We start from the raw sequence: 18,738 nt of genomic DNA on the forward strand, positions 1-18,738 counted from the left end.
TTTATCAGGATCTAGTTGCAAATCAGGATTATTTTCATGATCGATAGAAAGAAAGTCCTCAGTTTATTTTGTCCGACCAATAATCCAAACTTCAGATATATGAAATGTGTAGTGTATGAACAGAAAATCACACATTCAGCTGGAACAAGAAAATACTTTGAATTTTTGCTTAATAAATGAGTAAAGTCAAAAGTGTTAAATTCTCAGCACTAACAGAGACACTAGTAGTGCTGTTACTACTGCTACTTGTACTAATGTTAAACTAACAGCTGCAACACTGCCACTGATCCAAACACTACTATTACAGATACCAGTACATTCAGCACCATTATCTGTACTGCTATAAAATCTACAGGTGTTCTCTTTGACCCAGTTTGTGGTCACTCACTGATAATCCCTCTCCTCATGCTTTGCAGCTCCTCTGTTGCACTTCCTGGTGTCTTCCTGAGACGTCTGCTGGTTCACACACTGTTCAGTCATCACACTCAACGGTTTTTACCAACCAAAAAAAAAAGAAAAAAAAGAAAACGCCAAGCCCTGACCCGTCCTGCTGTCCTGAAAGCTGCCGTGAGAAGTGAGAGGTGAGCTGACCCTGCAGCCTGATCCTCAGCTCCCTCACCTGCCTGTGGGAGTGTCTGCTGGGCTCACATGTCACAGCCAATCAGACGGCAGGACAGGGTGGTGTGTGTGTGTGTGTGTGTGTGTGTGTGTGTGTGTGTATTTCACTTAAACCTTTGATCGGTGACATTTTACCCTGCTTTGTTTGAAGAGTAAAGTTTCATTCTTGCTCTCCTCTGCATTGCTGTACACCTGAAAATCTTTTCTTTCTCTGCTCCGTCTCGTTCACATGACGCCTGAACAGACCCAACATGTTGAGACATTCAATGTCAGTGGGAACACGGTGATTTCCCTTGCGGTTCTCTCTGGCTCAGTTTACACAGGAACAAAACTTTCTTCTCTTTTTTTTCCCTGTCATGGCTGAACAGGCTGCGGTCTGCTCAGCTTCCCTCTGCTGCTGTTCATGTTGTCATTTATTGAAGTTTTGCTGCGTTGATTAATGCAGAGCAGGAGAGTCAGGTAGAGAAAACACCGGTTGTATCACTTTACACTGACTGCAGTCTTCTTCATTAACAGCCCAGTAAACTAATGAGAACTTGTGAGAGGACGTGATGTGTCTGAGGTTTGTGTTACAGGGAGAAAACCACCAGACTCCCTGGAAAATCAGGCAATTTCATTCAACCTTGGTAACAGTAATGATTTTACTTCTGTGAAATACTGTTGACAGTCAGGTTTTAATTGTTTGCCACCTTCTGGTACATTCATATAAAATCAAGTTTGTTTCCTCAAAAAACACAATGTGATGGAGGAAAATGTGCCCTGATAGATAAGACAGGACAGGGATCAGTAAGTGTTGGCTTCGTCCTGGAGTCAGGCAGATTCTCTCAAGTGTTTGCAGTTTAATAGATGTAGTAGATGTGCAGTGACCCTGAAGGTTTCTGGGCCTGTCGGGTGCACGTTGGTAATTATTTTTAATCCAGTCTTGGGTCACATCCCATCTCGTTCTACTGCAAACATTTCTCCATGCTGTTCCTGGCTTTGTTGAATCATTTTATCCCAGCATGTCACCTGCTCTTCTGATCGGTTCCTGTGTACTTACAGTGACTGGATCAGACGTCCAGATGCCTCCTGGTGGATTTTAGCAAACACAACAACTACGGCCCGTTACAGTTAATTAATCTGAGTACGAGTCACCACAGCACTGATACGAGCACCAGGCCGTTATTTGAGTTCTACATGCAAATGTTTAGTTCCTGTGTAAATTTAGCCTGAAGGAGGATATATGATCCTGCCTGTGTGTGTGTGTGTGTGTGTGTGTGTGTGTGTGTGTGTGTGTGTGTGTGTGTGTGTGTGTGACAGTCAACAAACATGTTATGAAGTCTCTCTCTCTCTGTTCATTCTCTAACTCTGTTTATGTTTCACACACAAAGTTATGCAAATACACACTTTCAAAATACAGCAGGTAAAATACACTAATGTGCACACACATACACACATCCCTACAGCCCAGTATGTGCTCATGCTAAAACACACATACACAGTTGCTCTTGTATATCTATGAGAGCTCTTATTGACATAATACATGTCCCAGTAGTTATTTTGGAAAACAGGTTTGTCCACTTTTGGAAATGTCAAGTTTGTACACTGACCGTGGAGCTGGAGTCAGAACATGGTTAGCCTAGCTTAGCATAAAGACTGGAAGCAGGGGGAAACAGCTAGCCTGTCTCTGTCCAAAGTCCAAAAATAAATCTACCAACACCTCTAAAGTTCAATATTTTATCTAATGAGTTTATGTAAAAACATAAATTAGTTTTAAGGGGAAATTCATGCTTGAACTAAAACTGTGAACTATTCCTTTAAATTAGACCTGATTCTATCTTTGACATTAAGACCAAATCTGAGCCCTGAAACAGTCCGACGAACAAAAGAGCCTCTTAAATTGGTGTGTATGAGTGTGTGTGTGTGTGTGTGTGTGTGTGTGTGTGTGTGTGTGTGCGTGTGTTAGTGTTATCGACTGCCAGAGTTTCTAATATTTGCTGTGTCGTCACACACACACACACACACACACACAATGCTGCACTTTGAAATACAAACAGTACTGAATCTTTTTCAGGTTTCATGTAGTTCTACTTTTAACTTTGCAGATTCATCTTTTTTCAGTGTTCATTTCCTACATTATTTTAAATTGATAGTTTTTAATGATTAGATGAGTATTACATCGCTACACACTCATGTGTGTCTCTTATTTTTGTTTTTAATATTATTGCTTTATTGTTGTTTAAACAACAGTGCAATAAATGCTAAAATTAAATGCTACAGCATCCAGTGACGATTTAATTCCAGCTGCTCTGGAAATAAAGATGAGGAAATGTAATTTACTTTAGCTGCTCGGATTGATTCTCATTAAGATGTAGAGACATTCAGTTGGACAATAATCACTGAAGTCTGCAGAGGCTGCTGCGTGTCGTGGAGAGTAAACAGAGACCAGACGCCCTTTGAAACACAAACATAAACTGCATGAACTGCAACTCAGGCTTTCTCACTGAAAACATGAGGATATCTCAGACTGTGGTGTTTTTATCTGTCACACGTCTTGGAAATGGAAACACAACATTAAATCCTTGAAGTAAACCCCTGGAATTTCAGACTGTATTATAAATTCATTCTTTTCAGGTCACAACAAAGTGTGTGTGTGTGTGTGTTTATGTGGATGAGAGCGGGAGAATAACTGTAACTCTATTTGAGGAAAACACTGACGTGTGGTATTTGGTTCTAAATCAACGTATTGTTGAGATTTTTCAATAAAAATCAAAAGTGGTGTTCTTCAAAAAATAAAAGTCAGGGGATCACCCATGTTGGGAGGATTTATCCTCTTGGAACCATGAATGTCTAGACACTACAGAGGGTCATTAATGTAATTTAAATTTATCTTTTTTGGACCTTAAATATCTGCAGCAACTTTCATGCAGATCCATTAGTTGTCAAGATAAATAACTCAGAACCACAACAGCCAACCTGTTGGTGGCGCTAAAGATGAATTCAAGGGATCATCTAAGTCTGTACGATTCATCCTCTGGAGACCATGAATCTCTGTATAAAGTCCAATAGTTGTCTAATTTTGCATCAGCGTGTAGGACTGACTGACTGAAAAAGAACTGGGTGTTTGGCCTGGAGGTAGAAAACCAGTGAAAACAGCGCCACCTACAGAAACTGAGACCTGAGAGAGGATTTCTGTAAAATGTTTTGCGGAACATTAAATCTGGAGACTTCTGCTTCATATTTAGATTTTTTTTTAGACAGTGGGGACATTGCAAGTTACCATTGTCACAAAAACTGCTGTAAACGTTTCTTACCGGTGATGTCCGGCTGAGTTGGACAGAGCACAGGAGAGTTTGGACATCGTGTTTCTTCTTTTAAAATGAAACAAGTCGTCTGTGTTGTAGTACTCCATCAGAGCAACAGAATCACCGGCTGATGCTTCACACAGGCAGACCTGACTGTTGTTGCATAATAAACTAGATGTTAATTTACAGCTCTACTGAATGGACCCACCTTCCTCTAGTCCATGTTATGTTGTTGTGGAGTGGTTCGTCTGTTTTCTACTGTTTTCCTCTAATATATACTGCAGGACATGGTGTGGTCACAGTCGACACGCCTCCTAAAACCTCTGCAACAAAATATTACATCTCCCGTCTGTCAGTCTGTACAGTGGCTGTGTTTGTTTGGTTTAATGACAGTACAGTGTGTAACAGTCATATAGATGTTTCACTGACCCCTCTTCTTCCTCCTCCTGCTGCCCCAGATCTCTTATCAGAGTCTCTGGTCAGTGATTGACAAACTCATGACTGTGTTTTGCACTTTTACTGGACATTCAAGAAGAAAAAAAATGTTTGTTTGTGTAGAAGGTGAAAAATGGCCTCTATTAGAAGTGAAATAGGTTGATGATGTAGGCTACAATTCAATAAGGTTTCCTTACCAAAACAAAATACAGCATCTAAAGAAAGGATGTTTTTGCTCTAAACAAAGGGAACAATTATCCATCGGTTACTCAGGAGAAGCAACATGATAAATATCGTTTAAAATAAAAACAAAGAAAGAAAGAAAGAACAGGATTTAATGTTGAAATGTTTTTGTGACAGTAGGTGTCGCTGTAACACCAGGTTCAGTAGGAAACGCAGGTGTTGGTCACGTGAGAAGAAGAAGAAAGATGGCGCTGGAGTTGATCAAACATGGATAAACCTTATTTCTCTGCAGGTATGTAAAGCCCGCCGTAAAACGATTAAGGTCGGATTTTCTTGCAACCTACATGTTAAATAAGCATTCGGACAGTTTTATTAATAATATAAAAGCTCAGAGGCCAAGTTTGGACGTAGTTTTATGTCGAGTGTATTTTTTCAAGCTAGCACCTGTTTGTTTACACTGCGCAGCTCCGCGAGCGTCTGAAAGTAATGTTTGTTTGATTTATAACACGGTTCAGGAGAGAATTGTCACCTCAGAGAAAGGTCTTTAATCATTAAGTCATGAGTTACATGTGAATTTACGGTGAACTTGTGGAAGTTGCGTGGCGCGGTAATTTCTGTAATGGCGGCCTCCAGGTGATGTTAGCTAAAAGAAACAAATGGAAGGAATTCTAAGGTAAAAGGGAAAATGTTTTATTGTTATTTAATTGTTTACTGTCATTATTTACATTGCAGTTAAAAGTATTGTTGATCAAGATCCTGTTATCATCATGTGCTTGTGTTATAATTGTAACTGAAGATATAGAAGCTAAAGAAACGTGTTTTGGTTGATGATGATGATGAGATCAGTCCTGAAGAATATGATTAACTCAAAGAACATCCTTGGAATGGATATTAATATTAACGGGCTGTGGTTTTGTTAAGGCAGAATAAAGATGGCGTCTCTCACAGATAAACTTGTCTGTTCCTTACTGCTCAGCAGCTGTTCAGATATATGTGGTAAAATATCTAAAATATCAGTGTTCACATCACACCACACAGACAGACTCATAATGAGCAGACGAATGGCAAAAACAGTTTATTGTGTTCTTGCTGGTTCGTGACACTGATGGTTTCTTCTTGTTTTTCAGTGGTCAGCTGTGGCTCAGGAGGTAGAACAGGACGTCCATTAACCAGAAGGTCTGTGGTTCGATCCTTGGCTGAAGTGCTGAAGTGTCCTTGGGCAAGATACTGAACCTGATGTCTGCTGCAGGTACGACTGTGTGTGAATGTGATACGAAGGGTTTAAGGACTTGTCACCAGTCTGAACTTGAAACATTGTGTGTCTCTCCTGACTTACTGTCATCTGTAGTGGAAAGAAAGTAATTTCCATTTTATGTTTCTTTATATTTCCACTGTTCTACCTTTCAGAGGAATATTCTACTTTCTACTCCACTACATTCATTTGACAGTGGTTAAGTTACTACTTACTTTTAAGATGCAGATTTAACAAGGTGAATGATATAACAAGCTTTTGAAATACAACGCATTAGTGAAGATGAAACCTGTGTTTTCCAACCTTTTTGGGCTCTGGCGTCTTACAGTAATCAGTGTGTAGCTGGGGTCACATGTTTCTGAGCTCTAGTAAATAGTGATTTTCCCTCTAAACTTTCTACATGGTTTTATTTCAGTAAAAAAAATCAAAGATTAGAGAAAAGGTTCAAAAACTGAAAACAGATCACTTTTTTCCTCTTTCCTGTCACATTAATCACCTAACATCCCCTCAGGTTTACCTGTTGTCCCTGTTTATAAAACCACTTCACCTGTATTAATCATCTAATGATGTCATACACGGAATATATTTTGATGCTAATATTTATGTACTTTTACTTTGGAAGGATTTTTCATGCAGGACTCTTACTTGTAATAGAGTATTTGTGTATCCACCACTCCACCACTGAAAGACCAAAACCAATAATGTGTTAACATCTCAACACTTTTTGACTTCTGTCCTTTAATCTTTAAAATCAGCACAGAAATATATACTTTCAGTGATTTCCTCAAACAGCAGCTTACTGTAGTTTTTATCAGACAAACAGGAGGGAGTGGTGCGTTTTCAGTGGTGGATTGATCCACATTTGGTGTTCCAGTGAGTATTTAGGGCAGGAGGTGTGTGTTTGACTGAGTCAAATTAAAGTACAGTGTGTGTGTGTTCATGGAAGAATGGATCTCTGTGGCACAGAGGAATAAGATATATCAGGCTTCAGATACACACACATTCATTGTTGGTTCGTGGGTTTGTTGACAGTAAGAAAACAGATCTTTGATCGTAACAAAGAGGAAATGTTAACGGGGCAGATAGCAGTGTTCTGGCTCATAGAGTAAATTAAGTCCAAGCTAAAAGAGTTCTCAGTACTGGCCCAGAATACTGGCTCTCAGACTGAACACTCTGGTATATTTGTCTCTGTCTTCATAAACCACACATTGGACACAGTTTCCATCCCAGAAATGAGCTGTCAGGAGCTCCTCTAAAACCAATAACCTCCAATAAATTCCTGCATCTAATTCATTCAGTACAAATTTCTTCACAATGAAGAGGGCGAACTGACTCTGCTTCCCTCGACAGCTGCAATAACACTGCTCAGAGCCACAGACAACTAAATATTAATATTACTGTGCAGTCTACTGTCTTTTTCTAATTTAGCCACGTTCTCCAGGATGATTAAAGTTTCATGGTTAATACTCTGTCTTTGTGCTGAGTGTGGGCTCCTGCTGTATTTATTGTGTTAGTCTACAGTGTCATGTATCTGTATTTACTCCACTCATCCCTTTAAATGACTCTGATAATGAATTCCTGTCTGTGTTGACTGTTAAGGTTTGTAAAACACTATTTCTTCATGACAAGCGTTCAGCCACAGAGAGAGGCGGGATGTCTTTGAGTATTTCTTCATCACACACCGACAGCAGTCACCTGAGTGACAATAATCTGTGGGATTTACACACTTTTCATTCATGTCAGTTTATTCCTGATCTGCTTTCTCCCTCTTTAATCCATCTGTCGGAGGCTGTTTGGTTTCTACTCTGTGAAGACAACGCACATGATCCTCAAATATTTCTCTTACACTTCACAAAATGTTCACATGGTGAAACACCATCACGGTCACTGAGGAGCTGACAGATGTTTGTGTTTTCTGTAGAAATTAATCCACTCAGTCCACCTCTGTTGTTCTGTATTGTATGATACCACTTTATTAAGTACTTTGAGCTAAAACTAATGTAGTCTAATCCAACAGAACTCATAATTTCAATCGAGTTGTTAAAGGATAACTCCAGTATTTTTTAACCTGGTTCTTATTTTTCCATCTGTCCAAAAATCTTTGGGACCAGAGCAGCATTGAACAAAAACATGGGAAGTATAGAAGCACCAGATGTATCCTATAATTTAGATAATCTTGGTTATAGCTTTGGGGTTTGTATTAAACTCATAAACAAACAGATTTCCACTTTTGTATTTTTCAGGTTGTTAAACCATCTTAAAGCTGCTGAGAGGCTGTTTCCCTCTCACTGATAGGCCACATTTTTATATGAGTTTGTTTAGGTTTTTTTTTTTTCTTTTTGTGCATGTTTGTTTTGTTTCCAGTGTGTTTTAGGTTCAAGTCTGCGTTGTGTGTTTTACCTGAGACCCTGAGACAAATTTTCCTTCATGGACAATGAAGTTGAAAGTTTTTTTTTTTTTTTTTTTTTAACCAAGTAACAAAGTAAAAATACTTTTTAAAATCTATTCTAATTCCACTTTATGTATATGGAACATTTATTGTTAAATTCTAATAAAAACTGTGGTAAAATGTGAGAATATGAAAATACAACAAGACAAAAATAAGCCTCTGTTAAATCATCTGACCACAGTTCCACTTTAATGCTCTTATAAAGAAATTATACCTTTGTCATTAAAGACAAAAACACCATAAAGAATATGTAGAGGATTAGTAAATGTGTCTTTATTCCTCCATGAAGTGGACAGATGTTACAGCGCCCCCTGTGACTAAACACATTTTAAAAATTTAGAAAGAAGGAAACTGAGCCGCATCAGTCCATTAAATTTCGTCCAATCCAATCAGTTACACCTGAGTTGATGTTTAAACAATAAAACAAACACTGTAGCGCCTCCCTGTGGACAGACACTGACATGTTTTTTCTTTCCCAAATTAAATTTTTGTCTGAGATTTATCATTCAAGGTGAGAGAGACAGAATATTAACCACTGTGACCACTCGTAGAGTATTATTATTATTATCACAGATACACCAGAATACATATATTCTTATTATATTTTATGTTCTACACAGAAATGTAGATTTTAAATCTTCTTGTGGATGTGATGTGATTTTTTTAAAACTTCATTTGTCGCGTAATATTTTTATTTGATTAAATATTATATGGAGTTAGCTACTGAATTGCACCTGCAGTCAAAATAATGTAATACCCACCGAGCTGATCACAGCTGTCATTCAGCGTGTAGTTTGTGAAGGACCAGGCCTGATAAGCAGCCTATAACAGACCTGCATGTGTCCACCTATAGCTCGGTGCTCTCTGCCTCACTGCGGTGGGCTGGCGGTCTGACAATGACTTGAATGCTGATTATTGTGGAGATCGACAAAGGAGACAAGGAAAGGAGGAGATGAACCGTTTCCTGAGAGCTGGGGAGAATGGAGGGCTGCTGACCGACTGCAGGGAGCTGTCACCCAACCACACCGCCTCCTCCTCCTCTTCCTCCTCCTCCACCGCCTCCTCCATCTCCATCACCTCCTCCTCCTCCTCCTCCTGCTGCTCCAGCGCCGCTGGCTCAGCCGACAGACACGCGGCCCTGCCCTCGCTCCAGACCCGGGGACCCGGCGGCGGCGGCAGCGGCGGGTCGGAGCCGAGGAGATCCGCGCTTAAACGCAGCCGAGCCGGCCGGGAGGGACGAGAGGAACCGGAGGCGGCAGCGGCGGATCAGTCAGCGGCTGCCGTCGTGGTGCACGGCGGCGGCGGCGGTGGTGGAGAGGTGCGCGTCGGGGTCGGGAAGCAGCAGCAGCAGCGTCGGGAGGCTCAAGGACGCAGCGTCGGTGGAGAAGTACTGGAGATGATTTCAGCGGTCAGCAGAGACGCGGACGGCGGCGGCGGCGGCAGCGGGAGCGGCAACAACAACAACGGCGTCTCCGAAGTGACCACGGCCTCTCCTGCGACATGCGCCAAAGGCAAGGAGGAGAGGAAGGGGAAAAACATGATCCGCGGCTGGAAGAGGGAGAGGGACAGGGAGAGGGAAGCCGCCGCTCCCCCTGCCGCTCCTCCTGCTGCTCCTGTCCGGACGAGGAAAGAGAAGCCCGGTGATGGCTCGTCTCCTCCTCCCTCCGTCTTCCTCTCGTCGTCCGCCCTGCCCGAGCATCATCTGTGCCGCGACGGCCCCGGACACTGCCACTGCGCCTCGCCGGACTCCAGGATCATGGGAGATAATAGCAGCACTAACAACGTAAACAATAACAATAATAGCGGGAGTAACGGCGGCGGCGCTGCCAGTAAATCCGCGCTGGATTGTGGAGTTAAGAGCGGCGGCGGCGCTATTGTTGTCAGACGGCAGCATGACGACACGCCGGCCGCCAAGAAACACAGAGGAGCCGAGAAGGTAAGAAGCTTTTATTGTCTGGAGGCCAATAATAACACACAACAACAAAAAACCACCAACACAGCAGCTGTCACTTCACAGCAGCCGCTTCATCTGCAGACACTATGACTTATTTAAAGGTGAGGGAAATATTCTAGAGAGAAATGAAATATTTTTGGTATTCAGAGCACACAGGCGGTCAGATGCAGGTGTGAAGGCCACAAAGACGCCTGTACAGCAGCAGACACAGCAGGGATGTGTAAATGGATGGATGGATGAATGGATGGAGGGATGACCGCCTGCCTGCCACATGATATTTATTTCCTATTGTTGTTCCCCAGCTGGTGTCATTGTTCCCAGTCTGTCTGTCTCACTGTCTGTCTGCTCATATTTACCATGCTGATGTACAGAGAGGAGATGGTTTTTGTCTTTCTTCTTTTGGAGGGATGAAGAGGAGGAGGAGGAGGAGGAGGAAGAGGAGGAGGAGGAGGAAGAGGAGGAGGAGGGGGAGGCAGCAGCAGCAGTGTGTCCTCCATCTCCATCCTCCTCCACCTCCTCCTGCTCCTCTTCCTCCCCCCATTTAATCCAGTCCTCCTTGTTTTTGCTGGAGATTAGGGGAGAAAGCAACTATTTACATGTGCAGTGGCAACTCAGCGAAGGCAAGAAGGAGTAAGAACGAACCTCAGCTGTTTGATCCTCCTTTCTGTTGCATCTGCACAGGCTTTGTTTGCTCATTTCATTTGATGTCAGAAATTCACTTGATGTCAAAATGAATCAGGTTTCAGAGCGCGGCTCAGAATCTCTTTAAATGAACACTGCAGGCTGACAGGTTGCACTGCTGAGGTTTAACGAGCCGCCCTCAGGTCCAGGAATGTAACAGGGATGTTGTCACTTGTGAAATCATTTTTGAGTTGAAGTCAGACAAAGATGGAGGAAGATGGAGGGATGGGTGGAGAAGTGAAGAGGTGAGGTGAGGTGGGGAAAGAGATGTTTGATAGAGAGGGAGCAATTGGACGTGACAGCAGAGGACACAGCCTGAAAGAGTCTGAGAGATGCAGGGAAAAAGAAACAGATGGAGGATGTCCAGAAGGAGTTTGCTTTTTTTTCCTGGATGCAGGATTAGACGAGGCAGGGAAAACCGAAGCGTCCTCCCTGCTGCTGGCAGATGCTGCTGACAGGAGGAACGCTGGCCTGCCCCGGCTGCTTTGTTTATTTGTTGATCTGAAGGATTCCCATTCGGCAGTGAAACACACACACACACACACACACACACACACACACACAGGCACCCGAAGCTCTGTGGTGACAGTAATTCAGTCCCTGTCAACAATAACCAGGGCTCCACTCAGGAGTTTTAGAGGCGTTTTACTCCCTTAAACACTGAAAACTGGGTTCATTGTTGACATTAAAATGATAACCTGCTAATTGTTGGCACAATCAGTGGCTGCCTGCAGATTATTTGTCTCACAAAACCTCGTACTGAGAGTCTTATCATTTGCGTCTGTCGCACAATGTCAGAAACTTGGAACGTCGTCGGATTCTTTGATCAGATATTTCCTGTTTCTGCGTTTGACTACACTTTGGCTTTTTGTTTGTGTTGAGACGTGCTGATTTGAAAAAAGGTTTCTGTAGAATCTCATGAGCATGGAGATTCATTCTCGACCTTGGGAACACACATTTATCTGTGATGAAATATTTTAAACTTACGAGCCCTCTTCAGTGAAGGGGACTTGCTGTGTGCGATACGGTCAAATACTCTTGGGTGTCGCCATTTTATTATGTTTGAGTTTGAGTGAATACTGTTGTACTAGCACCATATCTGCCAAGCTTGTACATTATTTATTCATCTGAAGGATAAGCAGTGCAGCCAATGGGTGGTTAAACCAGGGAAAAAATCTGTTCAAGCAACAACACAGAGGCAAAGCATTGGACGCTGATGTTTGGTTAAGGCTACTATACAGCTGCAGCTAACAGCTGTTTTCGTTACTGATAAATCTGCCAATTATTTTCTTGATTAATCACTTAATAAGTTGGTCTGTAAAATGTCAGAATGAAAGTTCCCACTGTCTTTTAAAGTCAGACAGCTGTTTGTCGTAGAAGAAAACGAAATATTGACATTTGAAAAGCATGAAACCAGTGAATTTAGGATTTTTTCAGTACAGAGAGAATGATGAACAGTTATCTAAACAATGTTTTCAGCAATTTTCAACCAAGACCACAAACTTCACCAAACCTTAACTAAGGCTTGGAGTTGCCTGAACAGATCCTTAAAATCGTTAATGAGGCTTTAGTTTCCAGGAGTGGATACTGTAAGAAAAGCAAAGTTTCTTCAAAGACATATCTGTTAATGTTGAATATAGCTGCATTTTCTATGAGACAGATTTGGACAGAAATAACCAAACCACATGTTTAGGGATTTGAGATGTGAAAATTTTCCTCCTGAAAAACTTGTGTGTTTATGAAAGACTGATTTGCATAAGGCTTTTAATGTTTCTGTCAAGGAGAGCTCTGACTCCAGTTATGAGTTTTCTTGTGAAACCTGTTCTTACAGCAGATTTTTAGACTGGTTATAGCAGGAGAAGATCAGGTGTAACAACCATTAGTTCCACCTGTGTTTAAAAAGTCTGCTGAGGATGTTTGCCAAGGACAGGAGTCTCTTTAAGACGGCTGTATGATAGATGATTGACAGTACTCTCCTTCGCTAAGACATCACCATGAACCCGTCCAACACCTGATTGGATGAATGCACCACTTTCCACACTGTCATCATGGTCTTTGCATCTGATTTTCAAACAGAAAAAAACATGACAGCTGTTCTAGAAATATCAAATTTCTGTCCACCTGCTCTGACTCATCTCTGTCCGTGACGTCCCACTAACTGAGCTCTTGTCGTTTGATGTTGAAGGTTGAAATTCAGCCTTCAATATAAATGCCGCTCTCCGTCCTGTATCTTGGTTTGCAGTGTAGTATGTTCAGTTGTTCTCGATTCAAACAGTTTAAGTGCAGTTTACAATTTACAGTTTAAAGAGCTGTTTTTGGAAGCGCTGAAATTAATCAGATTAATCTGAGCTGAGCGAGCACATTGGGAAATTTTATGATGCATTTGTTTTAAGTTGAAGCAAAATTGGATTAAATAATTACGCCCCTGCTGACAGGAAGAAGTGGTGGAAACACTGAGTGTATTTAATTGTTATGTAGTTGTACAAAGCCTGGATATTACACAAAGCCTGGATATTACAGTCGAATGATAAATAATTTACAGAGTGTGTGATCTGTGACCAACTGGTGCCTCTGAATTTCTTTATTGTCAAGAGATTTGCAACAGAATAATAACAGAAATGACAAATACATTCACATTATTGCCATTATTCATGCAGTGGATTAATTTGTAACCCTGTTCGATTTCATTGTTTCAGTGTTTCCCATTTTCTTTCCAGTTGTACCTCTTGTAATTTCAAGATGCATCAGTTTTCTGTTACAAAGATTTCTTGAACAATTAGCAGCCATTAGTCTTGAGTCAGGGCAACTATTTTATTTTATTTCTTTTTACCAAGTATTGCATTCTAATACAATGTTTTAAAGACATTACAGAGACAAAATAATGTATAACTCATGGGGAACGTATTGGTTGTGTCACTTTCTGTGCCATTTTACCATTATTTTCAAACACTTCTCATATGTGAGTGATCTAAATCAAGCAATCCACACTCTATGTAACTGCTTACTTTTAACATGGAGTGTAATATAGAATTTTCAGGAGAATTCCCTCAATATTCATGAATTGGTGAATCTACCACATGTTTTACAGAGTGACCTGAAGATTCTGTTTTTTATAAAAACTATGTCGCAGCCAAAACATAATACATCGTGTCCTTCATAATAGAATATTTCTGTTCCCTTTTTGAATTTGTTTATCAGTAAATATGGTTTTCCAAGTGTGTTTATCTTGGTTGTTGTTGCTGTCTGGGAACCATGTGGTGTAGGACACAGTCAATCAATCAGTCAGACTTATGCTTTGCTTCCTACAGCTTTATATACAAATGCAAGTCAATAGGAAGTCCATTCATTCCTATGGGAACCTCTGTCTCTAATTAAAAATAATGGATTTTCGACAGACCACAGGAAGTTAACAAAAAAACAAATTAGCTAACTTTGTGAGGGGATATTTAGCTAACATTGTTAGCATGCTACCTGAGCCACAAGTGCATGTATAGTGGTTTGTATGTCTATTAATAAAATATTTCCCAAAACAGGCGACAGACCTGGCACACCAACCTGGATGGCTTCTCTCCCATCACCAAAATCTCCAGGGTTTATTGTCTGGGAACCATGAATGTCTCAGCTAGACTTTATACCAATCTGTCAAGTAGCTTGTGAGAGATTTCACAGAATAGGTGGCATTAGATGAGAAGTGAGGACTTTGAATCCTAGTGACTTCTAATAATGAAAAAGTCACCATGAAATTGTCCTCTGGGGACCATGAATGTTTGTACAAAATTTTACAGCAGTCCTTCGTATAGTCATACAGTCCCAGCATTGTTGTTCCTAGAGCCGTGCTGCCAGCCTGGCTAAAATACGCAGACAAAAGGGTCAAATTTAAAGATCTTTAATAACAGCTGAAATGATCAAGCTACCATTTAAAATCTGATCCAGCCTCGTTGACAGAAATAAAGGCAGTTCTGCTGCTGCAGAGGCTCAGACTGTCATCTGCATGACAATAAGATGCACTTGAGTTTGTCTGTGAATGACAGCGGCTGCTCTGTTATCACTTTCTGTCTGTCAGTGTGGATCCCTGCAGGCTGAATGAAGATGAAACAACAAAAACATTCTGCTCCTGTTGGATTTTATTGGTCTATCTTGAATTCAGATCATCTCACAGGGGTGTTAACATGCTCCTCAATATCCGCTTCTTCTTATGTCTTTTTTTTCCTTTGTTTGGAAACACCACATCCTGTTTACTGTAATTGTGGCGAGCTCGACTGATGGCTGGGCCGAGACACGGTGAAGCCAGCCAGCAGCTTTTGAGTCATCCCGTTTACCTGGTGGGTTTTAACAGGTTTGCACAGGCTCGGTTTCCATGGCAACGTTGACAGTGTTTGGTTTATTCGTGGAGAGTTGCGATCGGGGTGTGATGTCGCATGTAAACAGCTGATCCTGAGCGAGGGAGCATCAGGACGGAGAGTGATCAGGAGAGGTGCATGTAGGGAAACACGAAAGACTGAAGGGAAAAAGCTTGTGAATTAAAAGGTGTTACAGAGGTGTTGCAGCTGAGATTCATCTCACAAGAATATGATGAATAAATGTCTCCTAATACATCACACGAGGAATTTTCCCTTTTGGTTAACCAGAAACATTGTTAGATATTGTTACCACACTCCATTGATGAAAAGTGTTATTTTACCTCATGGAACATTGTTTGTGTCATTGTGTGGTACTTTTACTTATGTGAAGGATCTGAATACTTATTTTACCACTGAAAGTCACACAATAACACAAACAGCAGCAAATCATGTGCAGTAAAATTCCTGTTTTTGTCAATGGAGTCTGGTAGTGATATATAGAGGTGTTTTTCATTAAACAAAGGTTATCTCTGGTCTATCTCTGTAGGAAGCTCATTATTAAAGGATAACTTCGGTATTTTTGACCCAGGGCCTTATTGTCTGTGTAATACCAATGCATGTTTTTTATGTTTTAACTGGCAGCTAGAATAAACAGATGTGACTGACAGCATTGTTCTTTACTCAGACAGCAACATAAACCCTTCCTACACCTGACCGGCTGAATGCACCACTCCTTGACTTTGGTCTTATTTTCTAATTTTCAGCCTGAAAAAAAAAACATCCCAAATGTTCTGAAAGAGGCCAAACAGAATACCAGTTCATATTCTAACACCTCTGTTTGTTAAGATTTCAGTGAAAGTGACGTCGCCATCTCGGCTGATTCATCCGGCTCTCAGGCTTATTCTCAGTCTGTATATTCTCAGTTAGAAGCACCAGAAGAAGGAAATAAGCGGTCAGCTGAATATTTGAGTTTTAGGCTGGCTTTTGGAGCCTGTAATAAATTTCACATTTCTTTAAAATTTTTGAGGAATTGTTTATCTGTTTTATGATTCTCAAATAGTTTGTATATGGAGCAATAAGCAAAGACTTTACTGTGGTGTTGCTCACATCAAGAAATTATTGGGAATTACAGACATATATATATATATATATACATGCACATACTGTAGCTTCACCATTTTCTGTATCATATATAGACAGTGCATATCAGGTTACTAAAATGATTGTATTTTTGCGTTTGCACCATGTCAGTGAACAACAGCCTGCAGCGAAGCTTCCTGAGCGGCGATGTAAAACATTTTGTTCTCTTAAACAGTTTGAGGATTTAGAGCCGAGACAAAAGCAGGCTTCTCTCAGTTTCACTGCTGAGAACAAAAAACTTAAATTATTTACATTTATTAAGCTTCATATTAGGGAAAACATCGAGATGAAAGAACAATGCTCTGAAGCACAATGTGTTTTAATGCCTCTTATTTAAATAAATTGGTTTACAGATGTGTTGATTTGACCCTCAGATGAAGCCTCTCATCTGACACTTTGAACACTGATTTTCATTTAGTCCCTTAAAGTATTTTGCCCCAAACCATCAGCATGAACATGATAAAGCTGAAGAGCAGCTGTGCAGGTTTAATGCACCTCATTCACATTCAGCAAATTACACTTACAATGTGTTAATGACGCTAAAAAATGAGGAAAAAAATGTGTTAATGATGCCTCTCAATTGTAGATGGAGTTCTTCAGTGTGACAAAGAGATGTTGTGAATTAAAATCAGTTTGCTGCCTTTTTTTGGCTGAAAACCCTCTGTTCTCTAAATGTATTCTAATTTCTAAATTCATCTAAATAACATGAAAATGTCATGACGCTGATCAGTGACGGGGGTTTATGTTGGACTGTGGTTTTTATTTAACATGTTATCATCAGACAGAAGTGACTGGTCCTCAGCAGGACTCAGACTCGCACCGTCACATGTCCAGTCTGCACCTGAGGCTGATAATCAGCAGCACTTTGATGTTGTTTATCCTTTCATTTTCAAAGAATATTGGCTGGAGCGAGCCGCAGTCAGTGCGGTCAGACACTCATCTGACAGCCTGCGAGTCAGACGTCTCTGCAAAACACTGAACACATTTTCTAAAGGCACAAAATGTCCGACTCCTAACTCTTGATGTGGATTTCTCAATCTGACTCACGTCTGCTGAGATGTCAGATCTCACTCGAGCAGGGACTTAAATTAAAATTCACAGAAACTTTACAGGGACTGAGCATTGATTTAAAAAGGTTTGTACTTTACTAAGGCTGTGCTTTGACAGAGTTCAGATCATGGTGCAGTCGACACCATCGAGACACTGCTAAAGAACAAATTTAAAATCTTGACTCTTAAGTTTCTAATTTACCCAAAATCTGTAATTGAATTTGAATGCTCTTGGCAGAGAGGTGGGTCTTGTTGCTTCTCAAAGGTTTATGGGAGAATCCTGTTTTCATTTCAGAACCAGAATCAGCACTTTGTCTGGCTTTGCAAATTCTTGTTTTTTAACAGTTCATTATGAGAATTTCGTCAGATCTCAATCCCAGCAAATAAATTGTGGTGAAATATTTAAATATTTCCTCATTTTGTCGCTCGATTCTTTCTGAAGCTTGGTTTTAAGGCTCATTGTAAAATCCAGCATTAATCTCTGTTTCATAGAGCAGACTGGAGCTGGTGGAGGAGTTCTGTTTTGGTTTTGTGTGTCGGCTCCTCTGAGCTGTGATTGACGGAAGGTTATTGGCTGAAAACAAAGAAATCAGACCAGCAGGAGGCAGAAGACAGAAGTAGCCTCCCTGGTGAATTTGACAAAGATCCGAGGATTCAGACGTTTTTGAAAATGAGCAGGTGACCTTGACAGTCATTTTCATTCTTTAAGACCAAACTTCATCACTGTGCTTCTTTTATTCTTTCACCATTCTGGGGAAAACTTTGTCATTGAGATCTGCAGGTGATATTAATCCTTTGAATTTCAATAAACAAGACCCTCAGAGTCGGTGAAAAGTGTCTTGTTTGACCAGAAACTCCACTTGTTCGTGTTATTTCCCTCCAGTCTCTCAGCTGTTTCCTCTTGTCTGTATGTTTATGAAGTAGATTCATGAATCTCTTGGATCAGTGCAGTTTTTTTCTCATCCAGTCAGATCTTTTCATTGACTTTGTGTGCAGTCGTGCTGCTTCTAAGATTCGCATCACGTTCTGTCTGAACACACCTTTACACTGTCAGACTGTGCGTCCTCTTCAGAGTCTCTGCAGATTATGGGGCAGAGATTTCTCTGCCAGTTGTCTGTCATAGGTGCTAATTCACTATTCAAACCTGAATGCCAGGATCGGCTCACCCAGTGAAGTGTTGTGGACCGATGCAGACAGGAGGAGATTCTCTTACTGCTGTGGTGTTATTTACTGTCACCAGTTTAATGCTGTGAATCTCGAGGCTTGCAGCTTTCAGTCAACTATAAACTATAAAAATACCAAACATAGAAGCTTTGGATTGTCAGCCCTGACCATCTGAATCTAGTTTATGAT

At 40.9% G+C, this 18,738-nt stretch overlaps 2 protein-coding genes across 4 annotated transcripts in view; one reads left to right on the forward strand and one right to left on the reverse strand.

Annotated features, from left to right (window-relative positions):
• The window catches only part of gramd2b (GRAM domain containing 2B), a 12,043-nt gene extending 7,906 nt beyond the window's left edge, over positions 1 to 4,137 (reverse strand). The window contains exon 1 of one of the 3 annotated variants that reach the window (XM_051074878.1): positions 3,912 to 4,137. In XM_051074878.1, the coding sequence (XP_050930835.1) occupies positions 3,912 to 4,009 (98 nt within the window). In that variant the 5' untranslated portion in view covers positions 4,010 to 4,137. Of the gene's footprint in view, positions 1 to 388; positions 1,883 to 3,911 lie in introns of those variants that run through there. The other 2 variants (XM_018673741.2, XM_018673742.2) reach the window with 2 other exon arrangements.
• A 4,182-nt stretch (positions 4,138 to 8,319) lies between these two features.
• Positions 8,320 to 18,738, forward strand: part of znf608 (zinc finger protein 608) — a 52,310-nt gene continuing 41,891 nt past the window's right edge. Inside the window, exon 1 of the mRNA XM_018673743.2 lies at positions 8,320 to 10,157. Within this exon, the coding sequence (XP_018529259.1) occupies positions 9,174 to 10,157 (984 nt within the window). The 5' untranslated portion in view covers positions 8,320 to 9,173. The remainder of the gene's footprint in view (positions 10,158 to 18,738) is intronic.

The sequence above is a fragment of the Lates calcarifer genome, linkage group LG13, assembly GCF_001640805.2.
Source record: "Lates calcarifer isolate ASB-BC8 linkage group LG13, TLL_Latcal_v3, whole genome shotgun sequence".
Classification (NCBI taxonomy): Eukaryota; Metazoa; Chordata; class Actinopteri; family Centropomidae; genus Lates; species Lates calcarifer.